Source organism: Mesoplodon bidens, assembly GCF_964165515.1.
Source record: "Mesoplodon bidens genome assembly, chromosome: 2".
Classification (NCBI taxonomy): domain Eukaryota; kingdom Metazoa; phylum Chordata; class Mammalia; order Artiodactyla; family Ziphiidae; genus Mesoplodon; species Mesoplodon bidens.
In genome coordinates, this window is record NC_138177.1 from 168,169,102 (window position 1) to 168,193,641 (window position 24,540).

Here is a 24,540-nt window from a genome sequence, read left to right on the forward strand (position 1 = left end):
CAGGAGGACCGGCATGACCGGGAACCCGCGGTGGGCCCCGTTGCTCCTGTGTTTGCTGCAGTCCGCTCCAGGTAAGGGCACAGGGCCGCGGGGTGGGCGTGGGGCCGCGGGGTGCTCCATCCGGTCCGCACCCACCTTCCGACCCAGAGCTCCGCGGAGGGAGTGCCTTGGGCATCAGTCTGTGCGCTGCAACACGTGCAATTAGCAGAGCCCACCCACCACCAGTTTTCTTTTTCCGAGGACTAAACAGACCTGGGTCTTTGAAATTCCTTTCCGGGAAGGAACTGTTTCCTAATGCCAGTTCAGCTTCAGACGAGCAGGAAAAAAGATAGTGGCCGTTCAAAAGTCAGCTGCATTTGTTTATAAAGTGCTTTTCAAGGTTTCCTAAAAGCCCTATCCGCTGCATTAATATCACAGACCCTGACTAGTGGGGGAAATCAAGCAGAAGTGCCCTGCCATCGCCAGGGGTGCCCTCCCCTTCCTCCCGACTCGGGGTGTCAGGAGTTCCACCCAGGCCTGAGGGGAAGGAGTGCCAGCTTAGCCCGTGCTGTGCTGTCATTCTAACAAGCCACCTTTTTTTTCTGAGCTCTCACTGGTAAATAAGGTGACAGGGTACAAAATACCCTGGGATAGGAACCAACCACCAATCCAGGGAGAAGGACACCAAATGCCCCCAAGATATGTCCCTAGTCTTAGACTAATAATTTAAGAGCTAGAAGGGCCCTTGGACATCATCTAATACTAAGGTTAAAAGCCAGCATTTGTTTGAGCAACTTCTTGGGCACCACATTATTCTAGTTTAGCATCACAACCCAACTGTCCTAGAAGATAGGTATTATTTCCTCCCGTTTCAGAGGGGGAAACTGAGGCTCAGAGCAATTAAGGGGAATTACCCAAGAAGGAAGGCATTGGTGAGACACACAGAACAGAGAAGACAAGCTGAAGTGAGCATGACCAGCTTTAGCCGTGGGATGGGCAGTTGGCACAGGGCGGTTCACCCACCCAGGTCAGCTCAGGGGTGCCCCAGCCCCTGGAGCCTTCGCAGCAGTGTTACTGCAGCTGATGAGGGACAGTGTACCTATGCAGGGAGGAGAGGAGGGTGTCCTCTGTACCCCTTTTTCACCATCAAACTCAATAGTTTTGCTGTCTAGACCTAGCTATCCTTACACCCGAGGATTATTTAGTGTACACAACACAAACTGTGGTGTGAAGGTTTAGGGTGAAGCGCAGCGGGGTCCAGGTTCTAATCCTGGCTCGCACACATACTGGCTGTGTAGCCTCAGGCAAATTATTCACCATCTGTATCTGAGCCTAGTGCCTTCCATGGAAGGGAATGACACCTACCCCCCAGGGTGGTTTGTCCTGAAGATTGAATGAGGTTTTGTGTATAAAGTTTCACACCGATGCCTGGTACCCTTCGAAGGCTCATTAGGAGGTAACTACTCTAGCTGCTCTTTCTCCACTGTGGCCAAGCTCAGAATTGAGGCCTGTCCTCAAATAAGACGATTGTAGACCGATTTTGGCCTCATACCAGCCACCTGCTAGGAAGTCCAGAAGCTGGAGCACTGTCAGCATCAGCATCCTGGTGATGCAGTTCCAGCTAGAGGACACAGGATGGGGTGGTCTAAAAGGCCAGGGGTGTGGAGCCGAGCTGAGAGCCATCAGCAGAAAGGTCCCTCCCTCCCTGATGCCGTTCTATAACCTGTATGGATTTCCATCATGGCCCATGTGACACTTCAAGGCACTGCATTCTCCATGGCACCATGAGCTCCTAAAGGGCAGGAGTGGAGCTGTAGTCCTCTCTGAAACCTCTGGCACGCAGTGATCAATAGATGTCTTTGACCAATAATGACCCATAGATGTTGGAAGAATAAGGCTGAACAGGCCCCATGAGAACCTAGGGGAGGAAGTGTGATCAAGAACTCAGACTTTGAAGACGTAGAGAATGGACTTGAGGACACAGGGAGGGGGAAGGGTAAGCTGGGACAAAGTGAGAGAGTGGCATGGACATATATACACTACCAAATGTAAAATAGATAACTAGTGGGAAGCAGCCGCATGGCACAGGGAGATCAGCTCAGTGCTTTGTGACCACCTAGGGGGTGGGAGGGAGACGCAAGAGGGAGGAGATATGGGGATATAGGTATATGTATAGCTGATTTACTTTGTTATAAAGCAGAAACTAACACACCATTGTAAAGCAATTATACTCCAATAAAGATGTTAAAACAAAAACAAAAACAACTCAGACTTTGGGGTTGGCTAGGCCTGGATTTGAATTCTGTTTCTACAACTTATTAGCTGAGGGGGCCTCAGTTTCCTCATCTGTAATGTGATGGTCATAATTAGTACCTACCTCGTAGGGATGTGGGGTGGATTGAAGGAGAAAATGCAGGTAACGTGCTTTGCATAGTGCCTGGCACATAGTTAGGGCACAATACACATTAGCTGCTATTATTATCATCCGCAGCATCACCACCACTTCTGAAAGATGTCAGGAAGTGATGTTTGAATCAAGTCTTTAAAAGATTAGATGGTGAATACCACGCTGTCAAAGACACCTGGGTTCAAAGACACACAGAAGAATGAGGAGGTTTGAGAAGGGCGAGAAGGAAGATTGGCTGCAGCCTGGTGACGTATGTAGGTGAGCAGCCTAGTGACGTATGTAGGTGAGCTGTCAGGAAGAGGTCAACGAGATGGCCCAGCCAGGCCAAGCTGGGCAGGGCTTCACGTATCCTGATAAGGAGCATAGACTTTATTCTGAGGACAAGGGAAGGGCGGAAACTGGGCAGCTGTGTAATCAGATGCATATTTCAGAAGATGAGGGTTAGCAGGGAGGAGGTGCCAAGGAGGGAAGTAGGGGCCAGTGAGAGGTGGTCAGGGAAAGAATCACTGGGACAATGACGTCTGAACGAAGATGAGAAGGAAGCAGAGGAGTGAGCCGGATGGACAGCCAGGGGGAGGACAGTTTAGCGGAGGGAACAGCTCGTGAAAAGGCCTAGAGGTGGGAGTGTGCCCGGCCTGCTCTAGGAACAGGAAAGGGCCAGCGTGGCTGGAGAGGGGCCAGCAAGGGGAGTCATGGGTTGGATAGGGTAGGGTCTTGTGGGTGATTGTAAAGACTTTGGATTTTACCTTGAATGAAACAGAAGCCACTGGAGGTTTAAAGCAAAAGAGTGACATGATGTGACTTTCATTTTAACCCTTGCTGCACTGTGGAGAATGGATTGTGGGCACAAGGTTGGAAGCAGGGAGACCAGTTAGGAGACCTTAGGAATAATCCAAGTCATCCCAGTATTCATTCATTCACTCAACAGATTTTTATTGTGCACCTACTATGTGCCAGGGACCATTGCAGGCAGGCTCTGGGGACATGGCTGAGCACAAGACAGAGCATCTGCTCCTTGAGACCCTCAGGGCCGTTCCCTCCTGGAGTCCAGGAATCTATTAGATGGTCCCATGCTGCACTGTTTTGCCGGAACCCTCAGGTGCCAGGGTGGGCTTCCCGTCATGTCACAGATGGGCCGCTGAGGTCTAAGGAGGGGAAGGGGCTTCAGTACAGCCAGTCGGTGGCATGGCTGTGACTGGAATCCCACAGCCCAGGTTCCCAGCCTACATCACATCCCCTGTGCTTCCGCCACCCCAGATAACTCCCGGTTCTTAAACTCGGTGAGCACCGGACAGCCCTCCCGCACTGCTTGGAATGGCTCCAGACTTCATGACCTCTTTGTCCCCCACAGGGAGGCCCCATCTGGCCCCTCCCCAGAACGTGACGCTGCTCTCCCGGAATTTCAGTGTGAACCTGACGTGGCTCCCAGGACCTGGCAATCCCCAGAACATGACCTATTTGGTGGCCTATCAAAGGTGGAGGGGCGCCTCCGGGCTGGTGGGGTGATAGGGGGAGACCGAGGAGGTGGGCAGGGGCTGGAGGGGCTTGGTTCTCTGTGTCCATGGGTGACGTCCTGCAGCAGGTATTGGGAGAGGGCGTTTGATAAAGCTCTGGAGGTGGGGACGTTGCTTAATGGAGAACAGCGCCCAGGTGAAAGACCTGCCGGGGGTGGGGGCAGGTCTTTGAGAAAAGTCTTGGATGGAGCAGTGAGGGCCCCGTGAGGGAATTCTTGAGGGCCTGGATGAGGTGCTTGGCATTCCAGCAGATAAGGGAGGCAGGTGTATCTCTTGCAGAGCTGTGTTAGGCATCGCTAGATGATTACCCTTTTCCCCACGGAGCCTTCAGGGAGCCTTGGAGTCCTCAACTTGGCAGGCCAGGCAGCCACTGCTGATGCAGAGGAATTTGCACATGAAAGCTGATTTGCCATCTTTGCACATAGATGGAAATCATCTGAAGTTCTTTAGTAAGAGAGTAAGCTAATGAAAGCAGATACCCAGGAGGATTAATCTAGAATTGGCGAGAAGGAGGAAGCAGGAAGGAGAAGGAACTGCCACGTACTCAGGACCCATCCTGTGCCAGGCTGAGTGCTAGGAGCCTTGCATGAGCATTTCCCTTCTTCCTCCCAGTATCACCAGGCAGGCCCTGCATTTCCCCTGTTCTAGAGGTGAGGGAACAACTCAGGGGCTGTGACCTGCCCAAGGGAGCCAGTGATGGAACCAGAAGAAAAACCCAAGTCTGTCTGACCCCAAAGCTTGTGCTTTTGCTGTTCTATTACAGTCCCTCCATCTGTAGCATCCAGATGTGAGTGATGGGGGCCTGGCTTGGGAAAGGACAGACTGTGAGAGAGCTTTCAAAAGAAAGAATGGTATAGAACTGTATCAGGAGGCAGAAAATACCAATACCTGACATGGCCTGTATGTTTGCTCTGTGTCTGCACTGTGTCCATACCTGAAACGTATTTAACCTCACACCGCCCTGCGAGGAAGGGCTCAGTGACTCTGCTCTACAGTGGAGTAACTGAAGCACTGAGAGTGTATTTTGCTCAAAGCCACACAGCTGGGCATAGAAGAGGTGGGATAAATTGATGAAAGAATTGAAAGCCTAACCTCTGGACCTTTATGATATTTTCCTTTCCTTTTACGCTTTTGAAACACCTGTGAGGATTCCAAAACCATGATATTCTAATGGTATCTTTTCATTTATTAGCTGGAATTAATTTTATAAAGAGATGCTTCCTCTCATGTAGTGTTTGATATTCAGTGGTACTATTCATGTAGGCACGACAGAATAAATGCTTGAACTGTTTTCCTTTAATTTACCAGTTTTCAAGATAACGAACTTGTTCCCTATCATGTCCCAAAGGTGATTGACTTGTTTTTTTAATTATCATTACGAACTCAAGTAGTTAAACATATGTGATGGTTTCAATTCATTGCAATTTATTCTACTCATTGAAGCTTGAATTGTCTCATCTTTAGTCTGTGAATGTCTCTTCAGGTTGGCTCCTGAGTCCTTTGAATTTGACCCTAGTAAGTCATGATATCTTTATTGCTATCTGTTGCGAAAAGATGTTCCAGACTCATTTGCACAATTCCTGACCTAAAACCTGAAATCAGTCGTGTGTCCATTTGGTAAGAAATGGTTTTAAAGAACACAGTCTGTGTAGCTGTCTGATCACTACTGAACTATTGCTTTGAGATCTTTTCAGTGAACAGAATTAGGGTGATACATGTAATAATCCCATCTCTATTCCTGGCTTCTACTGAGGTGGCTGATTAAATCTGTGAGTCGCACCCATGATCTCCTTATCAAATGATTTTCCAGCTACAACCTTGGTGTTCTCTCCAGAACACGCTTTCTCATTTTTTGCAATATGCATAGGCTGAGAATTTTCCAAATCTTCAATTTCTGGTTCCTTTTTGCTTAACAATTCCTTCTATCTCTCTCTCTCCTCTCTCATTTTACTATAAGCAGTAAGGAGAAACCAGGTCACATCTTCAACACTTTGCTTAGAAATCTCCTCAGCTAAAGTATCCAAGTTCCTCACTTTCCACTTCTGATTTTCCATAAAACACTAGGACGTAATTCAGTCAAGTTCTTTGCCACTGTATAACAAGGATCAATTTTCTTCCAGTTTCCAATAAGACATTCCTCCTTTCCAACTGGGATCACCCCAGAATCACCTTTAACTTCTATATTCTGACCAACAGTCTTTTCAAGGCAATTTAGGCTTTTTCTCACATGAACCTCAAAACTCTTTCAGCCTCTGTTACCCAGCTGCAAAGCTACTAACACAATTTTAGATATTGGTTACATTAGCACCTCGCTTATGGTACCAAAATCTGTGTTCAATTACTAGGGCTCCCATAACAAAATATCACAGACTGGGGGCTTAAACAAGAAAAGTTTTTCTCTCACAGTTCTGAAGGCTGGAAGTCCAAGATCAAGGTGTCAGTAGGTTTGCTCTCTCCTGAGGCCTCTCTCAGGAGATGGTCACCTTCTGTGTCCTGACCTGGCCTTTTCTCTGTGGGAGAACAGCCCTGGTGTCCTTTCCTCTTCTCATAAAGGCACTAGTCCTATTGGATAAGGACCTCACCCTTAGGACCACATTTAATCTTAATTACCTCTTTAAAGGCTCCATCTCCAAATATAGTCACATGGGTGTTAGGGCTTCAACATATGAATTGGGTGGGGATGTGTGTACACGATTTAGTCAATAATACTGTTAAGCTGGATTTTACCAAATTTAAAATTTTGTTCTTTCAAAGGAAAAAAAAAAAGCCCAAAGAAAATGAAAAAGCCAGCCACTGAGAAAAATATATTCATAGTATATACACTGACAAAGAACTTATATCCAAAATAAAGAACTCCTACATCTCAAAAATAAGAAGACAAATCACCCCCCAAATATTTGAATAGTCACTTCACAAAAGAAGATATATAAATGGCCAATAAGCACATGAAAAGGTGTTCAACATCATTAGTCATTAGGGAACTGCAAATTAAAGCTACAAGGAAATACTACTTCACACTCACTAGAATGGTTAAAGTTAAAAGGTCTGATGATACTAAGCATAGACAAACATGTGGAGTAACTCTCATGGAGATGGCCCTCCATATTCTGGGGTTTTGCAGCCACAGATTCAACCAACCATGGATCAAAAATATATTTTTAAAAAATCCAGAAAGAGGGCTTGCCTGGTGGCGCAGTGGTTGAGAGTCCGCCTGCCGATGCAGGGGACACGGGTTCGTGCCCTGGTCCAGGAAGATCCCACATGCCGCGGAGCGGCTGGGCCTGTGGGCCATGGCCGCTGGGCCTGCGCGTCCGGAGCCTGTGCTCTGCAGCGGGAGAGGCCACAACAGTGAGAGGCCCGCGTACCGCAAAAAATTAAAAAAAAAAAAAAAATCCAGAAAGAAAAAAAAAATCTGTAAAGTGCCAAAAGCTAAACTTGAATTTGCCATACACCAGCAGCTATTTACATAGCATTTGCATTGTATTTACAACTATTTACATAGCATTTACATTGTATTAAGTATCATAAGTAATCTAGAGATGATTTAAAGTACATGGGAGGATGTGCATACATTATATGCACATACGAGACCATTTTATATAAGGGACCTTAACATCCACAGGTTTCTGTATCTCCGGCGGGGCCTAGAACTAATCCCCTGTGGACACTGCCTATATATTGTTGATGGGAACTACAATGGTACAATCACTTTGGAAAACAGCTTGACAGTTTCTTGTAAAGTTCCACATTCAGTTACCGAGTTTCCCAGATTCTACTCCTAGATCTTTATCCATGAGACATGAAAACATATGTCCATACAAAGACTTGTACATGAACTTTCATAGCAGCTTAATTCATAATTCCCTGTTATGGACTGAATTGTGTTCCCCCCCCTTAGTCACTCATATGTTAAAGCCCTAACACCCATGTGACTGTATTTGGAGATGGGGCCTTTAAAGAGGTAACTAAGATTAAATGTGGTCCTAAGGGTGAGGCCCTAATCCAATAGAACTAGTGCCTTTATGAGAAGAGGGACAGCAGGGCTGCTCACACACAGAGAAAAGGCCAGGTGAGGACACAGAGAGAAGGTGACCATCTCCTGAGAGAGGCCTCAGGAGAGCAAACCTGCAGACACCTTGATCTTGGACTTCCAGCCTCCAGAACTGTGAGAGAGAAATGTCTATGGTTTAAGTCCCCAAGCCTGGCATTTTGTCACCGCAGCCCTGGCAGACTAACACATCAGGTTTCTTTTCTCCCGGTGTCCTAAGAAATGTTTGCTTGACTCAAGGTCACGAAGATCCTCTTCTGTGCTTTCTTCTAGTTTTCAAACGTTAGCATTTACATTTCAGTTCTCTTTTATTTTTATTTTATTTTATTATTATTATTTTTTTTGCGGTACGCGGGCCTCTCACTGTTATGGCCTCTCCCATTGCGGAGCACAGGCTCCGGACACGCAGGCTCAGTGGCCATGGCTCACGGGCCTAGCCGCTCTGTGGCATGTGGGATCTTCCCGGACCGGGGCACGAACCTGTGTTCTGTTATCTCCTTTCTAAGTTTCTCTGATTCTGTTTTGTGTTGTTCTTCCATGTCTTATATCATTTTAAAATGTCTCTTATAATCCATTTTGAAGTCGTAGTTTACAGTTTCAATCTGTTCATAGATATGTTTTTAGCATGCATTTTCTGACTCATTCAGTTGATCACTTAACTTATTAATTTCTATCCTTCCTTATTTTCTGTTATAAATATTTAAAGCTATATGCTTAACTACATCTCATAAATTTTTATTTGTGTTATATTTTTGATCATTCAATTTTAGAGATTTACTAACTTCCATCATAATTCTTTCTTTGATCCATGAGTCATTTTATTTTATTTTCCAATGTGTGATTTTTGAGTCTCCTGTCTTTTTGTTTGAAGTATAATTGATTTACAATGGTTAGTTTCAAGTGTACAGCACAGTGGTTCAGTTATACACACACATATATATATATATATATTCTTTTTCAGATTCTTTTCCATTATAGGTTATTACAAGATATTGAATATAGTTCTCTATGCTATACAGTAGGACCTTACTGTTTATCTATTTTATATATGGAAGTGTGTATATATTAATCCCAGACTCCTAATTTATCCCTCCCCAGTCCCCTTTCCCCTTTGGTAACCATAAATTTATTTTCTGTGCCTGTGAGTCTATTTCTGTTTTGTAAATAAATTTGTATCATTTTTTTAAGATTCCACATATAAATGATGTCATATGATATTTGTCTTTGTCTGACTTAATTCACTTAGTATGATAATCTCTAGGTCCATCCATGTTGCTGCAGGTGGCATTATTTCATTCCTTTTTATGGCTGAGTAGTATTCCCGTATATATGTATACACACACATACATACATACATACCACATCTTCTTTATCCATTCATCTGTTGATGGACATTTAGGTTGCTTCCATGTCTTGGCTATTGTCAGTAGTGCTGCTATGAACACTGGGGTGCAGGTATCTTTTCAAATTAGAGTTTTGGTCTTTTTCAGATATATGCCCAGGAGTGGGATTACTGGATCATATGGAACTCTATTTTTAGTTTTTTAAGGAACCTTCATACTGTTCTCCATAGTGGCTGCACCAATTTACATTCCTACCAACAGTGTAGGAGGGTCCCCTTTCCTCCACACCCTCTCCAGCATTTATTATTTGTAGACTTTTTGATGATGACTATTCTGACTGGTGTGAGATGATACCTTGTTGTAGTTTTGATTCGCATCTCTCCATAATTAGAGATGTTGAGCATCTTTTCATGTGCCTGTTGACCATCTGTATGTCTTCTTTGGAGAAATGTCTGTTCTGGTCTTCTGCCCATTTTTGATTGTGTCGTTTGTCTTTTTGATTGAGTTGTATAAGCTGTTTGTATATTTTGGAAATTAATCCCTTGCTGGTTGCATCATTTGCAAATATTTGATCCATGAGTCATTTTAAAACAATTTAAAATATTCAAACTTCTTTTAGTTCTCTTTTTGCTAATGATTTTTAACTGGATTATTTGCAGTCAGAGGAAATAGTTTGAGAGATACCTATTTGAAATTTGAGAGTTGCTTTATTTTTGTTAATATTTTTGATAATATTTTGTTTAGGGTTCGTATGTGGCTCAACCAGTTTCTTGTTTGTTCTGTATATGTTCATTAGATGAACTTTGATAATTATGTTGTTCATTTTATTAACATATGTACTAATAATTTTTCTTTATTCAATTGTTGATTACTGAGTGGGATATATTAAAAATTTCCCATTGTAATTGTGGATTTTCTTTTTCTTCCTGTAGTTTTATCTATTTTTGCTGAATATAGTTTGAAGCTATTTAATAGGCACATATAAGTTAGAATTTTTATATCTTCCTGGTAAGTGGAATCATTCACTACTGTGTAGTGGTTCTTTTCACCTTTACTAACACTTTGGACTTTGAAGTTTCTATTTCGTCTCATATTAATATGCCTACGCCAGTTCCTTTTTTCGTTGATGTTTACCTAGTATAACTTCACCAAAAAACAAAACAGAGGAATTCTTCCCCCAAATCTGTTCTCTTTGCCTACCTGTATCTCAGCCTTTTCTGATCACCTGTTGCTCAGTCTCCAAACCCAGGAAGAGTCCTCAATTCTCCTTTCCCTCACATTCCACATCCAATCCATGAGCAAGTCTCATCAGCTTTACCTCCAAAATGCATCCTACCTCCAACCTTTTCTTGCCATCGTGCCCACCATTCTCTCTTGGACCACTGCTGCAGCCTCCTAGCTAGTTTATCAGAGTGATATTTTAAAAACATAAATTAGATGACCTCAGTTCCTCTCTTCAGAACCTTCTGATAGCTTCCTCGGACACTTGGAATAAAATCCGAACCCCTTGCCAAGATGGCAAGACCCTGCCTGCTCTGCCCACCCCCCTCCACCCTCACATCCAGTCTGTCCACCCTCTCCCGGCCTTGTTCACTGGGCTTTGGCCACCCTGGCCTTTTTTTTTTTTTTTTTTTGTGGTACGTGGGCCTCTCACTGTTGTGGCCTCTCCCGTTGCGGAGCACAGGCTCCGGATGCGCAGGCTCAGCGGCCATGGCTCACGGGCCCAGCCGCTCCGCGGCATGTGGGATCTTCCCGGACCGGGGCACAAACCCATATTTCCTGCATCGGCAAGCAGACTCTCAACCACTGCGCCACCAGGGAAGCCCCTGGCCTTGTTTTTTGCTGGACAGATCAAGTCCCTTCCCATCGCAAGGTTTTTGCTTTTGCGTTTCCTTCTCCCAGGCCTTCTCTTGGCTCCCTTCTCAGCATCCCGGCCTCAGCTTCAGCGCTGTCTTCCTGGCCTTTCCTGAGCCGCCTTCAGAGAGCAGTCAACCCCGTACTACCCTATGATCACTGCATTTACCAGCTCCTGGATTTATATTGTTGATGTGGTGATGGTCTCTCATCCCCTTCCTCCAGAGTGTAAGTTCCCGAGGGCAGGACCTGTCTGTCATGAATTGCCGATTCCCCAAGAATAATGCCCAGCAAGCAGGTCCCTCCTTTGGACCTCAGTGTTCTCAGGAGGTTGTAATCATGGACCTGTGTGTTCCCCTCTGACATCCACATAGCACCTGGCACCGGGCCTGGTACACAGCAGGGGTCCATAAATGCCTGAATGAATAAACGCGTGGAAAATGGTTACTAGCACGACGACCCTGTGGGGGAGCCATGACAGATGAGGAGACTGAGGGTTAGGGACAGTGACCTGCATTAAGGTCCCAGAGCTAGTGAGGGGCAGAGCCAGAGTTCCCACCCTTGTCTATCATTCCAGAGCCCGAGCTCTTAACTGGACTGTTCTCATTCTGTCTCAGCCGATGGCTGGCTGGCTGGACAGATGGATGGATGGATGATCAGGTGGGATGGAGGGACGAGTGATCACGTGTTCTCTGAGTTTCCTCACCCCCAAGAGGCTGAATCCATGACCCACACTCTCCTGTCTCCTCCCTCAGCTCTGCACCCCCCAGACGGTGGCGGAGAGTAAAAAAGTGTGCAGGAACCAAAGAGCTAGAGTGTTCTCTGATGTGCCTGGAGAAACAAGACCTGAGCAATAAGTTCAAGGGGCGTGTGCGAGCGGTTTCTCCCAGCGCCAGGTCGCGCTGGGTGGAGTCCAAGCCCATGGATTACTTTTTTGAAGGTAAGTGAAGGACCTGTGGGAGGCTGTCTGCTCAGGAGCTTGGCTCAGAGGCACTGCTATCCTGGCCATCTGCCTCCCACTTCCCCAAAGCAGTGGGCAGCTCTCTGGGGCCACCTGCCATGGGCCTTGGCCCATGTCCAAGTAGCCTGACTTCGTGGCAGGGAGTTAGGGGAGTTCACCAGCCCCAGCAGTTCAGTTTGTACCTCCTACTAATGAGGTTCATGATCTTCTTTTGAGCACAACCTTGGTCATGAACTACACAGGCACTTTATATATTTTTTCCTACTTTTTTAATGTTCAATCTCTCTCTTTAAGAAACAATTTTTAAAAATTCTGGTTGCAATAGTAATTTCTGTACACGGTAGAAATTTGGGGGGGAAAGGAGATAAAAACAGAGAGGAAAACATTCCCCATGCTTACAGCCTTCATAAATCACCAGTGTTAACACTGAGTGAGGAAAGTGCTTTTTTTCCCCAATGTATTTTATTTCTAATCCTCATAACACACCTGTGGGGTTCATTTTCATCACCCCATTTTTAAAAAATAAATAAAGCAAGACTCACAGAAGTTAAGGAACTTGCCAGCTAGTAAGTGATGGACATGGGATGTGAAATGGCTTTTTCTGATCTTGGACAAGGTGCTCGATCAGGTCAAGAGTAAGGAGGGGAGGATAAATACTCAGACAATAGCCTCATAGAGCTGAGATCTGTAACTTATCACCCAGGCTTCTCAAAATGTTTGAGGACAAAATAGGGCTTGAAGGGGGATGAGGAAGGGATTTTTTTTTTTTTTTTTTGCGGTACGCGGGCCTCTCACTGCTGTGGCCTCTCCCGCTGCGGAGCACAGGCTCCGGACTCGCAGGCTCAGCAGCCATGGCTCACGGGCCCAGCCGCTCCGCGGCATGTGGGATCCTCCCGGACCAGGGCACGAACCCACGTCCCCTGCATCGGCAGGCGGACTCTCAACCACTGCGCCACCAGGGAAGCCCGGAAGGGATTTAATGAAGGATGGCAGGAAAAAATGGCAGAGAAGGAAGAAGAGATGATTTGGATGGGAGGAAGCTGGCTGGTTGGATGGACGAAAGGAGGAAAAGGATGGATGGGTAAGAAGAAAAGAAGTGTGGAGAGGATGGGGAAGAAGTGACAGATGAGTGGGAAGGAGGAGGCTAGATGGATGGGTAAATGCTTACCATGAAGGAGCCAGTATGGATGGAGAAGTGGAGGATAGGAACGAAAGGCAGACAGATGGATCAGTGGGTACAGAAGGAAGGCTGGCTGCCTGGGAAGGGAAGGAAGGGTAAAAGGGAAGGAGAGGCAAAGGAGAAAGGAAAAACAGGAAGGAAAGATGTATGGAAAGAAAAGAACGGATGGATAGGAAGGATGGAGGAGTAGAAAAGTAGGCTGATTGGCTAGATACAAGGAAGGAAGAAAGTATAAATGAACAGGAAGACAGGATGGATAGGAAGGAAGAAATGTCAATTGGAAAGAAAGGAAGACAGGATGCTTAGGAAGAAGGAAGGATGGTTGAGAAGGATGTGTGGATGGGAAGGAAGAGAAGCATAGTTGGGAAGGATGGATAGATGGATAGAAAGGAAAAGAAAGATGGGAAGGCAGGCAGAAAGGCTGATGAAGAATGAAGGATGCACCACTGCAGAGGCTGGATGAATAGGAATAAGAATTAGAACAATAGAGGGAAAGATGCAGAAAGGAGGTTACTTTTTTTTTTTTGCCTCCTCCTCCCTGAAGTTCTTCTTGATTCTCCTGCAGCACACCTCAAGCTTGAGTGACCCTTGCTTTCTTTTTCTGCCCTCAGCTGTGGTGACCCTGGTCACTTTCTCTCTTGAGTTTTGGTAGTTTATGTATTTCATTTCCCCCTAATTTCCTCCAACTCCTTGAGGTCAAGATTTATGGAGGCCTCATCTCCCCACTCCCCTCAGCTCCCTGCCCAGGGCTTAATACATATCAGTGTCCAGTGGATATTTCCTGAACACATAGGTAGTGGCACCTTGTGACTCCCTTTTTTTTTTTTTTTTTTTTTTTTTTGCGGTACGTGGGCCTCTCACTGTTGTGGCCTCTCCCGTTGTGGAGCACAGGCTCCGGACGCGCAGGCTCAGCGGCCATGGCTCACGGGCCCAGCCGCTCCGCGGCATGTGGGATCTTCCCAGACCGGGGCACAAACCTGTGTCCCCTGAATCGGCAGGCGGACTCTCAACCACCGCGCCACCAGGGAAGCCCAGCAGTGGCACCTTGTGGAAGCCACACATTTTCCCTGAGCACAAACACAGGACAGGGATGAGCAGTGTGGCCAGAGCTCCTGCTGGCTGGTACTCAAGGAGGGCTGCATGGAAAAAGTGGCATTTCAGCTGGACCTTGAACAATGGTGTATTAATTTTCTCTTGTCACTTTATTCCAAGTCACTGCCCCCACCATCTTCAAACCATCAGTCAAACCTAGGTGACCTTGAACAGACTGTCAGTAGAAATGGACATTAAAGACTCTGCCAGTGAGACCTCAGAAGCAAGCGAGGAGCATCATAGAGCAAATCTAAATCTCCTTCAAGAATTCTTAAATCGGGGCTTCCCTGGTGGCGCAGTGGTTGAGAGTCCACCTGCCGATGCAGGGGACACAGGTTCGTGCCCCGGTCCGGGAAGATCCCACATGCCACGGAGCAGCTGGGCCCATAAGCCATGGCCGCTGAGCCTGCGCATCCAGAGCCTGTGCTCCACAACGGGAGAGGCCACAACAGTGAGAGGCCCGCGTACTGCAAAAAAAAAAAAAAAAAAAAAAAAAAAGAATTCTTAAATCATCCTGAACAGACTGTTAGTGGAAGTATGGATACTAAAAGCACTGCCTCACAGAAGGAAGTGAGTAATATGTTACTGAAAATTTCAGGAAGGGGGATGCCTCTTATATACTGGCAAAAAGATTAGCAAAATTGTGTCCTGTCGGTATGTGGAAAGCAGAACTTGTAAATGATGAATCTGGACATTTATCAAGGAGATTTGATAAATGCTGTGTTGAAGGCATGGCCTGGTTTATTCTTGGTAATCATAGCAAAATGCAAGGAGGAGAGAGAGAAATTGAGGAAAGAGCATAAACAAAAAGGAACCAGGACTTGAAGATTTGGGAAATTCTTAACCTATTCAGATGGCAAAAGATACTAAAATTAAGAAATTGCTTCCAAGAGTGTGACATAGAGAAACAGCAAAGTGTGTGGTTGTGCAATCATTTACTAAAACCTCAGAAAGATCAAAGTGTTTAGTCAAGAAAAAGGCTCTTTGAAGAGATTTAAGGGTATGACACACAGTTCAGTTCCCCTCAGTCAAATCAAAGGGCCTCTAGAAAGCTGAAGTGTTATCCCTCAGCCAGCTCAGCTAAAGCCAAAAATAGAGAAGGGCTTATCTCAAAAAGATTTGTGGAACTGACTTCTGTCTAATGGAGTGGGTCCCCATGACATCCACAGGAGACCCATAAAAATCTTGAGAATTTTATATCAGCAGAAACACTGCCAGCTTGAATGAAAAGGGGCAGAGAGGACAGGAAAAGAAAGAAGGCTACTGGTCCCCCAATTTCTACTGGAAGGAAGCAGACTGGTAAAACTACTTAGCTGCAAATAACTGCTACCTTTCATGAAAAGGAAGGATGATTCAGAGGGTGGAACCAAGAGCCCAGAGAGCAGTGCTGAAAGCCAAGGAGAAGTAGTTCCCAAGCCTTAAACCTAGTACAGTTTGTGTAGCTGGATTTCAAAACTGCTTCAGCCCAGTGACTCCTTTTTACCTCCTATTTCTCCCTGTTTGAACCAAAATGTCTATAACTGTTATCCAGCGCCTATCCCACCACCTTATATTGGGAGCAGATAACTTGTACTTTATTTTCGCTGGTCCACAAATGGACAGGAATTGTGTCCCAGGAGTTGTACTGAATGGATTGTACCCAAAGTCTCACCTGAACCTGATTTAGATACTTTAGATGATGAGATTTTAGAACTTGAGTTGATGCTGTAATGGGATGAGACCCTGGGGTACCTTGGGATGGGGAGAATGTATGTTGCCCTGGAGAGGGACATGATTTTCAAGGAGTCAAGAGGGAGGACCATGATAGACAGAATGACTCCCCCAAAGATATTCATGCTCGAATCCCTGAACTTCTGAATATGTTAGATGTTACTATTACATGGCAAAAGGGATTTTAATTAAGTTTATGTGTGTTAAAGTAGTGAGATTATCTTGGATTATCCAAATGGGCTCAATCTAATCCCATGAACCCTTAAAAGCAGAGAACTTTCTCCAGCTGGAGGCAGAAGAGGTATAGAAGAAGGGAAAATCAGAGAGAGCTGAAGCATGAGAAGGATTCAACATGGTGTTTCTGCTTTGAAGATGAAGGGGCAACGTGATTAGAAATGCAGGTGCCAGGACTTCCCTGGCAGTCCAATAAAGACTCTGTGCTTCAACTGCAGGGGGTTTGGGTTCAATCCCTGGTCAGGGAACTAAGATCCCACACGCTGTGCAGCGCGGCCAAAAATTAAAAAAAAAAAAAAAACTGCAGATGCCCTCAGGAGCTGAGAGAGGGTCCCAGCTAACAACAGCATAGAAATACACCTCAGCCTCACAACCCCAAGGGACTGAATTCTGCTGACAGCATGAATGAGCATGGAAGTGAATTCTCCCCTCAAATTCCAGATAAGAGCCCAGGCCAGCTGACATCTTGATTTCCACCCAGAGTTGAGGACCCCATCAAGCCCACCCAGACTCTGACCTACAGAACTGAGAGATAATAAATCCGTGTTGATTTAAGCCACTAAGTTCATGGTAATATGTTATGGCAGCAGCAAAAACTAATACAAATGAGCAGGATGCTGACAGACCAGTGACATGTGAAGGGCACCCAGCTGGAAGGGATGACATGAGTACAGGAAGGTTAACTGTCTCTGGGCTGGGTGGGGAGCAGGCCTGCCTGGAAGCAGGGGGATGGATGCCCTGTGGCCCCCAGAAGGTCCTGATGGGTCCTGTTGTGTTTCTGCCAGTGGAGCCAGCCCCACCTGTCCTGGTATTCACCCGGACAGACGAGATCCTGAGTGTCAATGCCACGTACCAGCTGCCCCACTGCATGCACCAACCAGATCTGAAATATGAGGTGAATTTCTGGAAAGAGGGGACCAGGAATAAGGTGAGAAACCCCTCTCATGCCCCCAGGCTGGGTCCCCTTCCTCATTCTCGCACCAAACCCCGGTGCTTTTCACCCTCCAAGCCCTGAAAGCCTCCTCCAGGAAGCCTTCCCTGCATACCCCTTACTCCTGGCAGTCACCCCTTGACTCTGCACAGTGTGATTGGCCTGTGGCCCACCTCTGCCCCCCTCCCCCTAAGAGGCCAAGTTCAGGACATCCTTCCCCTGCACGTTACAGGTAATAAACAGCAGTTTTCTACCTAATTTTTTTAAAATTATGAAACCTTTTTTTTTTAATCTGACTGAAGTATGACAGGCTCCAAGAACCTACTTAGCCTACTTGTTAAGCCACCAGATTCATTAGAAAAAAAACTAGAAAATACAGATAAATTCTAGGAAGAAAACCAAAAGTACATAGAGATGATCGCAAATAACTACGTGGTGTATATCCAATTTCAGACTTGTTTCTGTATATGCATGTGCATATGTCTGTATATATTTATTTATGGCAGGGGTTGGCAAACTTTTGCTGTAATTGGCCAGATAGTAAATATTTTTGGCTTTGCAGGCCTTATCGTCTGTCACACCTATTCAACTCCATCTGTAACACAAAAGGAGCCATAAGTAAATAGGTACATGAACAGGCATAGCTGTGTTCCAGGAAAACTCTATTTAAAAAAAAAGTTGGGGCTGTAGTCTACGGACCCCCGTTTTTGTCCATTCTGTCTTTTACTGAACCAACGCTCACACTCCTAACCTCTTGCACACTCTGGATCCCAGAGATACATTGATAGATCCTCATCCGATGTGATCCTCACCTTCAAGAACCTCACAGATATTCTCAACCAGCACTGTCCAGTAGAAACATAATGCAAGCCACATTGTGTCATTTAAATGTTCCACATTAAATTAAATAAAAAGAAACAAGTGAATTTATTTTCATAGTAGATTTTATTTCATCCAATAGAATGTTATCTTCTCACCATATAGTTAATATAAAAATTACTGAGATGCTTTATGTCCTTTTTTCATGAAAGCCAGTGTGTATTTTACACTTAGAGCACATCTCGGTTGGTACCAGCCACACTTCAAGTGCTCAAGAGCCACATGTGGCCAGTGGCTACTGTGTTAGACAGGCAGCGCTAGAGTTTTCTGTGTCTGTAATGGCTGAGTGACCACCGCCCCCGCCCTAATTGATTGAAACGCCCTGAGGGTAGGAAGCCTGAGGCATCTGTCCCTGAAACTGAGGGCCTGTGGGCCCTGGTGGGGTGTGCATGGGAGTGACCCTGAGTGGCAGGGCTGCTTTTGAACCCAGACCATCTCTACCTCGAAACTCCGTGGAAGAGAAACCAGAGAGTGTTGGGACGTGCTCCCTGAATGCTTAAGCCTGAATGCAAGAAAAGGTGTAGGAGTCACAGCTGTGTCCTGCCAACCCCACCCTGTCCTGGCTGCATGGAGCCGGTGCCCCCCAGCAGGTCCACCCGCCTCTGCTTCTCTCTCCAAACAGACCGAACTTCCACCCACTCCCCATGGCCAGCCAGTCCAGATTTCTCTCCAACCAGACACCAGCGGACACCACTGCCTCAGCGCCAAAACTATATACACCTTTGGCTACCCTAAAGAAAGCGAGTTCTCTGAGCCCACCTGCTTCGTCCTGGAGGCCCCAGGTGTGTGCAAAGTGGTACAGAAGTGGGGACATTTCCCCTGGGCGTTAGGATCTTCATAATTTGCTGGTTAAGAGCACAAGTCTAGAGACAGACTCACCTCGATTAAAATCCCAGCTCCACCCCACTCACTATCTTTGGGCAGCTTACATAACCTCTCTGAACCTTGCTTTCCACACTCTGTAGGATGGGTTTATTCTGATGAGGATTAAATAGGATAATGTAGGTGAAGCCCACAGCACAGATGCCGCTGATAGACAGGAGCCCCTGCTTCTCTAGTTGTTATTATGTTTTTCTTCCTAGGATCCAACTGGGCACTCCTGGTGCTGCTACCCTTTCTGCTGCCACTGCTGTTGGTCGTTGCCACAGGGCCTGTGATCTGGAAGAGCTTCAGGGGGAACCCCTGGTTTCATCAGGCAAAGATGCCACAGGCCCTGGTATGGCAAATCTGGGGGTGTGCGACAGAGAGCGAGGGCTGTCGAAGAGCAAGGAAGTGGAGCTAGACTTAGAGATAGTTCAGCTAGAATATCAAGATGGCCCAGACTGCGAAACATCTATCTTCCTATCTAAATTTTCACCATTAGAAATTCATTCCTTTGGCACCAAATTAAAATAGCAAATATGCCTCAGGAGAGATACCCAGAGGGGAGGCGGGAGGGTGGCACCTAAAGGGGACATCTTAAAAGGGTCCCAGTACTTCATTCACAACCTAACCGAGGGTCAGTCTTGCCCAGGCAGACGCTGGAATTTCCCCACCGGTCTGCTAGCTTGCTTGCTTAGAACCTGGGGCCAGCTGGGACAGGGGAAGCCTGGAGAGGTCAGACTTGTTCAGCTGAAGGCCTGGAAAGTGAGGCTGTGGTAGATGAGGCTCGGTGGGCACTCGGGTCCGGTGGGGGCTTTGAAGATGGATTCTGAGAGTCCCTGCTACACGGGAGTGTTTCAGCGTTCCTGGATATGGATATGGGACCTGCAGGGAATTCCCACTAACTGAGGCACAACCTCTGTGTTAGATGGGTCTGCACCTTGCCCTATCCCTCTGCCTTCCCATTATGTGGTGAGTTACCAGCTCGACCTCCTGCAGCTGGCACCTGAAACCTGGAGGCTTTCTCTGGCCTCTGGTGTCCACTCTGCCTGTGCACATCACCAGCTGCATGTGCCAGAGAATTCTCACCGCCACCACCCCTCCATGCCTCACCCGACGGTGCTCTGAGGCCTGTGTCCCCGGCAGGGCTAAGTTCCAGCTGCCCTCGGGGTAACTTGCCTGATAACACCCCGCTATTGGCTGCTATGCCTTGCTGACACTTCCTGGGATCACTTCCCAAAGAAACGACTTACCTTTGAATCCTTGTCTCAGAGTCTCTTTCCAGGGGAACCCAAATGAGAACAGTCACTCTTCCAGAAAGGCTGACTTTTCTGTTCTTCTCCTCCTTCCCCAAATCAGGACCTTTCTGGACACAGACACCCCGGGGCAACCTTTCAACCCAGTGGCCCAGAGTGCCTGCATGTCTTGATTCTCTGTCCCCAAAAGGAACCGACCAGAAGGGTCAGGCTGACCCCTAGAGTCAGGGCCCCAGCCACCGTCCAGGCAGGATCAGAGAAGGACAGTGCTGAGGAGGAGAAGACCGGCGAGGAGAACACGGATGAGGAGGACACGGATGATGGTGTCAGCTTCCAGCCCTACACTGAACCACCCCCCTTCCTGGGGCAGGAACACCAGAGCCCAGGGCATGCTGGGGCAGGAGGGCCTTGGACTCCTCTGGTCCAGGTGGAAGGCTCCTCTGCTTGCGATTTTTCAGACAGAAGCTGGGCCAGCACTGTGGGCTCCTCCCCCTGGGACGAGGCTGGATCATCTGGCTATTTGACCAAGAAGAGGCCAGGCCGAGGACCGGGTGGGAAGGAGCTCCAGACGCCTCTCCCACCACCCGAATTCTCCGAGGACTCGAGTTCCCTGGAAGAGCCCCCAGAAGACAACCCGTCCTCCTGGGTCAGCTGGGGCTTACCATCACCAGGGCCGATTCTGGTTCCCACGGAGCCCCCAGTTTCTCTTCAGACACTGACCTTCTGCTGGGACAGCAGCCCCGAGGAAGAAGAAGAGGAGGGGGAGGAGGAAGAAGAGGGTGGGAGGGAATCAGAAAGTGAGGACAGCGGTGGCGGCAGCTGCGGGGCTAAGAGCCTCCAGAGGATTGAGGTCAGAGGTAGGACGCTGGGGCACTACTTGGCCAGGTGAGCTGCCCCTCCCAGTCTGGTGCCGCTGAGCTTTCTGGGGACCCAGCATGCCACCAAGACTTGAAATCCTGGGAGCATCATCGCTGGGGCAGCAGAGGGTTCTTACAGCACCTCGGGGAACCCAGCTAGAGGTGTTCGCCAGGTTGAGGAGCCAGAAGCCACCCCGTCTTATGACCTGCCAGCTTTGGGCCGAGAGCCAAGAGGGGTGGAGACAGGGATGGGCAGAGGTCAGAGGTTGGTTGGGTGTCAGACCACCCCACTGTCCCTGGGGTGACAGGCCAGCTGGAAAAATCATCCCTGCACAACATGAAACAGGCGAGGTCAGGTCACAGGGGGCATTGAAGGCTGACAGCACAAGGGCCCATCTGGATGTGGGGAGGGAAGAAATCTGGAGGTACACCAAGGGTAGCAGGACTCACGCCTCTCTCCAGCACCCGCTGGGCTCCCTCCTCCCTGAGGCTCGGCATCCTGATTTATGAGTCCCCTAGGGTGGGCCCCAGTGAAGAAAAGTCCAGTTGGCTGAGGGTGTTGGAGAGGAAGAGGAAGGGCGTGGTCCTTCAAATCCCAGTCTCTGAGCCATGCATTGCACAGTTTCCACTATCAAAGAGGCCTGGGTCCAAATCCCAGCTCTGCCTTTCCCAGTTGTGTGGCCTTAGGGGAGATACCTTCCTTCTCTGTACCCAAGTCTCCTTTCTACAGCTACCACCTGGGGCATGGTGAGGGTTCCCACAGAGATGTGTGATGCCTGCCACACCATTGGCACTCACCACGTGGTGGCTGGTAGGATTCTCCATCCACACAGGCTCTGAGGGGACCACTGGGCATCTCCCACCTGTGACCCTAAACTCAGAGTCACTGGCGTTCTCACCTCTAGTCTTTCTCCTGCCTCCTGCCCTCGCTGACCCCTGCCTCCTGGTCAGGAAACTGAGTTCTCAGAAGCTGGAGCCCAACCAAGGGTCCCTCTCCCTTTTCCCAGCAAAGAAAATACCAAATGGCCCACCTTCTAGGGGGTCTGATTAATTGGTGGTGGGGGTAGCAACCCAGCAGGGAGTCGGACCCCTGGGCCTGTGATCCCCATCTTAGCACTTCAGACCCTTTAGGTGACCACTGTGGTTGTAAAGACATCCCATTTCCTCTTCCAGTTTTGAGAAACCACTGTCTTCTGGAAACAGGTGACTGTCCTTACCTGAGGGTAGTGATGGATGTTCTCAAACAACCGCTTTATTAACCTACACCCACCAGTATATGGATGAGCAGAGCTGAGTCTTCACCCGTTAGACCAAGGTTTTGTCAGTTTTGTGGCCCTGCAGGGACCACAGGGATCAGAACACTCCTTGGCTCTGCCATTTCACCTGCCAGGACTTAAGTTCCTCCATTTGTGTAAAAAGCATCTTCATAAGCATTTTATCCACAGGGCTGTGTTGTTTTGAAGCCAACGCAAGGGTAGAACATTAATGGAAGATCTGGAAAAGCTTCTCGAGGGCATCTGGTCCAGGGGTTCTCAAACTGTGTTCCCAAAAGGCCTTGGGCTTCACGGGAGGCGTCTCAATCTCAGGGGAAGCCGTGGGCTGTAGGTTGCCCCCAGTGCAACCAGAGCAGCCTCCCTGGGCCCTGATTCCCCCCAGTGGCCCTCTACGTAAGATTGTGCTTAGGAGTTTCAACTGCTAAAGAAAACGTTAGCAAACTCCTTTTTAAATTGAACACCTTTTGTTTCAAACGAGGAAGCTAAAATGTTGACTGTCTGAAGGTGAGATTGCCCGTCTCTGGCCAGCTGGGCCAACCCCTGTCCCCTTGGCCATGTAAACAGTACCGAGGTCTCGGCAAGGGTTTCCAAGGGGCACGAGACTGGCAGGAGGCCTTCGCCACTGCTGGGACTCACACACGTACATGCACTTCTGCAGGGGTTTCCCTGCAATGAGGCTTGTCTACATCCATGATTGAGCACAGAAGAGGAAGAACAAACTGGAACCATGGAGCTGGGGAAGGCTGTGGCTCACGGCCAGTTCCTAGGAGAATACCCAGACCAAGCACAGCGTCCTTTCTGGCACCAGCCGAGCTGCTTCGTGGAAGTAAATTCCAAATAACTAAAAGGTATTCTCACTGTTATCTTAGGCTTGTGTGAAGGAACTGCTTTATCTCTGTTCTGAAACCTTGTGTGTTTTTTAAGCATTTTTTTCAAAGCTTAATTTCTGACAGGCTGAGCTTTCTATTAATTCTAAACTCCAGCTCCTTTATGGTCATTAAGTCTTAAACAAAAAACTGTGGGCAGCCTTAGGAAAGAGCATGCTATTCAATATTATCATTTGTCAGGTGTGCTCAGCACTGAACTGTTTACAAAGCCCTTTCACGTCCCCAGCAGCCAGGAACTACATAGTGGAAACTCCAGGGCCACGCGTGAAAGATGTCAGGGACAGAGCGGGTGATGCCTGGGTGAAAGCAACATTCCCATTCTTTAGGGTAGTGAGGAGATTATATATTGTTCTGAGATATTTGTAGTTATTTCTAATTTTATTTTATGTTTATGTCATATTTAGATAATTTCCTAATGTTTGTTGGGGCCTACCCTAAACTGTTTTAAATAAAGAGCTCTATTTTTAGAGAAAAAGGCAAAATCGAATGGAAAAGCATGTGCTCTTATTTCTCAAAGTTTCCTCACCACTCTTCTCGCTGTTAAGACTACAGGGTCTTGGGTTGGGTGCCCAGCAGCAGACCCAGAGGCGAGGATTGTGGGGTATAAAGCAGTGCAGCGATTCCAGAAAGCATCAATAGGGGAGTGGGAAGAGAGGGAGGGGAGGCAGCCAGTCCAGATGCATAATCAAACAGGTCATGGCTCTGGGCAACTAGGATTCAGTCCTCCTAGGGAGCTTTGGGAGCTCAGTGTTGGATCCTCCAGATTTGTTCCCCTACCAGGGACAGGAGCTGGGAGGCGTATCCACCAACTCCCATCAGTCCTGTGTAGAGAGCCACTCCCTCCCAGGGAGCTGCAGGTACTTGCAATTGGAATCCATCAAGCTGAGTATATGACAAGGGTGCTACAATGAAGCCAGAGGTGTACCTACCACCTGGCAGCTCACCCTATTGCAACAATGGTCCATGGAAGGATACAGAAAATCCTATGTGGCAGCCTTGCAACCCAAACTCATTCCAGTAGATCTCTACTGGGGAGGGTCTCCTAGGTCCCACCAATTCTCCCACAAGGTAACAGCTGAAGACCTAAAAAAAATAAAACAGCCTGTTATTTTACCAGCAAAACGGGTTTATTCAGGAACAGCAAAGAATTGCAGTTTGGGACACGCAATCTATGGTGAACCACAGACAAGTCCAGAGAACAGGGAGGGGAATGTTCCTTTATAGGGGAAAAGAGGTTAGTTGGGATGGGCCAGTATAAACACAGAGTCTATTG

At 47.5% G+C, this 24,540-nt stretch overlaps 1 protein-coding gene across 1 annotated transcript; it reads left to right on the forward strand.

Annotated features, from left to right (window-relative positions):
* IFNLR1 (interferon lambda receptor 1) lies at positions 1-23,720 on the forward strand. The gene is made up of 7 exons (XM_081225631.1): positions 1-71; positions 3,738-3,861; positions 11,901-12,085; positions 17,108-17,250; positions 18,755-18,914; positions 19,215-19,348; positions 20,353-23,720. The coding sequence occupies exons 1-7, from the start codon at positions 14-16 to the stop codon at positions 21,136-21,138; spliced, it is 1,590 nt and encodes a 529-aa protein (XP_081081757.1). The 5' UTR covers positions 1-13; the 3' UTR covers positions 21,139-23,720.
* Positions 23,721-24,540: the final 820 nt, after the last annotated feature.